We start from the raw sequence: 3502 nt of genomic DNA, 5'->3' as shown, positions 1-3502 counted from the left end.
TATAGTTAATCACTCTATATGATTAGGTTAAGTACCAGACCCAGTTTAAAAGTTAATGAGCTGCTATACCACCGATCGAGAGTTCGAGACCAAATCGGCATGCAATTCTTCCTCGAAAAATTTATCACCAACATTTGAATATGTAGGTTTTTGTTAATTTGCTTTGTTTTTAAATCTTAATTTAAAGAGCCAAAGATCTTGCGTATAGCATACGAGTATTTGATATAATCATGCCTAGGACCGTAGGTTGTTTAGAGTAAAAATCATATCATATGTCACTCCAGCATAGCTCTTTTTAAATAATTTTATCATTTTATTTTGTGAATTATTTCATAAAAATAATTTTTATGAAAGTGTTCATAAAGTAAAAAATATCATTGTTACTTTTCTACTACACAACACAAAAATTAAATATCGTTCGCAATTTTATGTTTTTATGTAAAAAACATAATATTTACGAGACTAAAGGATTGACAAAAAAAAAAAAAAAAAAAAAAAAGAAGCATTTGACATAGTATACTCTTTTACCCATGGTCTCTATGGCCAAGCTAGTCATATGACCATGAAAATAAGAGCACAATATGCATTTGTTGCCACTCTTGTACATATGTTAAACCATTGTACACACAATCATAATAACAAGATAGTAAACCCTTAAAGCGAAACATCAGAGATGAACATGACATGTGTACTCCGGACCGATACTAAACTGATCCGGGCCGAACCCAAAACATGATTGCCCAATATGTATTTCATTCAACCTGTAAAATTATCTAAGAATAAAAACATGATTGCCCATACCATAATATGTCTAGAAACATTGCTTCTCTTAAGAAGTAGATTTACCAAATAAACCCCCACCCAGCCCTAATATTAACAAAATTGAGGAATGGGCTTACACTCAAATTTTGAAAAGAAAAAAAAAAAAACATGAACCTTATGTCCTACATGGCTACATTACCTACATACCAGCTGCAACTTTCAAAAGCATCACATACCACCAAAATATGAGACCTGGCGCATGGCCCATATGGGCTTAACCACCGTTGGATCAACTTAGGTACACTTGACACTGTACAACGCTTTTATCACCCAACTTGAACCCCGGAACCACTGTAAACGCCACTTCCCGGGCACTTTCCGGCGACAAAAACGCTTCTTCGTTAACACTTTCCATAAACACTTCCGAGAACCGACTCCGTTTTCTCACTTGAAACATAGATGCACCATTTGGGTCAAACGAAAAGGCTAAACAATGTAACAACCAAACCCGTTTAGCAACTTCAGCAAACGACTCGAAAAACGTTGTTTCGGGGAATTTTTGGACACTTACTAAACTTCTTTGGTTTAAATTCCCAAAAAGTAATAATTCCATTTTGGGATGTACTAGTCTTAAATATTTGGACCAACAAAATGCTGCAAATGTAGATTTTGGTTTCCAAGTTATATACTCCCTTGCTTTTAAATACTTCAACTCCATATATCTATCAAAGAAAAACTGTCGTCTTTTTGCGATTTTTGGCCCGTTTGAAAGGGAAAAACCCGAATGGTTAAACCCATCAAACATTTCCATACAAACAAATGACTCAAATGCATAGCATTTATCTGTTTCTTTCCAATAAACAACGTCGGGTTGGATTAATTCAACTGCTGCATCCAAATCCCAATTAGCATATTGCATTTCGGTAACCATTAGCTTCACGAAACTTCTGATAGATTTCATGGTGTGATTCAGAGCTGACACGAAATCGGATGGAGTCACTTTTGAATAATGCAGATTCTCATGATATGATAACGGGCCACTCGAATTCAATCTTCTTTCAATCAACTTGTTTTTTCTCTCAATTTCATCTAACTTGTCTTTCAAACAGACGATTTCAGAGTCTTTTAATCGCCTCTGATTAACTAGCTGATCTTTTGTTATTTCGTATGTTTTTGAAAGACTCTTTTGTTCTTGAATCTCTGCCAACATTATTGTTGTGATAGGAGACGGGTCGTCGATATGATTCTTTATGTAATGTTGTTTTAATTCGGATAAGTGTTTCAATTCAGATACCATGAGTTGATCAGCTGACTGAATGCCTTCAGGGTCATAAGGAGATTGAAAATACTGCAGTTGTGCATATGCAGATTTTACTGATGATAATGTCGCTAAAACTTTAGCAATGAACGCGTCCATTACTATTTTCTTTTGATTATTCTTTTCGACTTCTACATTTTTCGGTTTGTCTTGGGCCTTCACTTTTTGAAACTCGTCTACTGTTGTTGTTGCAGCTCGAATACGCATAACTTTAGGGAATGTACGACCCAATTTGGTCTTTCTTGGAGTCACACCAGATCGGCTAATCGAATCCATTTGAGGAAAGGATCTGAAAAATGTTTTACAAATATGGTAATGCAATAAGTTTAGGCAATATGGCTTATGTTTTAAGGGAAAAAGGCAAGACAAGAAGGTATGATGAACATCAAAAGATAAAAGCACAAGACTTTTCTTAGGAAATAATTATAATAAAAAGTAGTATGCTTTAAGTCTTCATAAATCTCCTACTTTGACTCCATAGGGGACATACATATATGGTTTACCATTCTTAAACATGTAAACACCTAACATGTGTTGTTATCAGTCCATATCAAGGAACATGTCCTGTTAGGTAAAATTCACACACCTTCCGAAAAGAATATGGCAACCTATTTCCTTTAAATATAGTGTATTATGTAAGGTGAACGAATTAGGCTTTTGAGAAGGACTAAGTAGCAATCTCAATGAAGCACTGAAACGTAGTGAGAGTCTCATTGCGTACAAGCTTCAATAGTGAGAACTAATCTAGGAACGGGGACGGATGAGCAAAGGGAGATGATTACCGACCAAAAAAAAAAAATGTTCTTTCTGTGAAAAACTATGCATATGAATACACCGACGATTTTTGATCCATACACCTCAACTATTCGTTTAAATGCCATACAGTTTGTTATAAAGTTTGCACAAAAATGGTGTGTATCAACAGTTGGTGTATATATCACCTCTTACACAAACGTAAAGTAACCAATTAATATTTTAAATCTTTTTATTCAATTTACACACGAATTGTTTAGTTACTTATGACTGTTCAATCTAGTTCACCTAAATTGGGACAATTCGGACAATAACAGTACATTATATAAAGTCAAATGATAAATCTTTAGATATGAGAATACTTTGATTCGCTAAATCATATTGGTATCTTTTTCGGAAGTGCATTGTCAAATTGACAATGTGATCCACATCTTAAAGGAGAGGCATAGTGTACAACTATACATATATCATAAGTTTTTAATATCTTCATTCACTCACCCAGCATTAGTCTGTAATATATATTTTTTTTCCTCATATCCTCGAATTATTGGACATAATTACATATTTTTTCAAAATTTAAAATTTCAATACACATATACTATGAAAACATACTTTAAAAGGACGAGCATAGTGCCCGCGCGTTGCAGCGGCTAGAAAGTGATGACAATA

The 3502-nt window shown here is 34.3% G+C and overlaps 1 protein-coding gene across 1 annotated transcript; it reads right to left on the bottom strand.

Moving 5' to 3' along the window:
- Positions 1 to 606: 606 nt before the first annotated feature.
- On the bottom strand, positions 607 to 2529 carry LOC122596809 (protein GRAVITROPIC IN THE LIGHT 1-like). The gene has a single exon (XM_043769457.1). The coding sequence runs from the start codon at positions 2354 to 2356 to the stop codon at positions 1052 to 1054; it is 1305 nt and encodes a 434-aa protein (XP_043625392.1). The 5' UTR covers positions 2357 to 2529; the 3' UTR covers positions 607 to 1051.
- Positions 2530 to 3502: the final 973 nt, after the last annotated feature.

This window comes from Erigeron canadensis, chromosome 4 (genome assembly GCF_010389155.1).
Source record: "Erigeron canadensis isolate Cc75 chromosome 4, C_canadensis_v1, whole genome shotgun sequence".
NCBI lineage: Eukaryota > Viridiplantae > Streptophyta > Magnoliopsida > Asterales > Asteraceae > Erigeron > Erigeron canadensis.
The sequence above is the reverse complement of the archived record's forward strand: the minus strand, read 5'-3'. Positions and strand labels throughout refer to the sequence as shown.

What these genes read in the sequence shown, in the direction of transcription:
- LOC122596809 (XM_043769457.1), bottom strand. Translation starts at nt 2,356, where the DNA reads ATGGATTCGATTAGCCGATCTGGTGTGACTCCAAGAAAGACCAAATTG.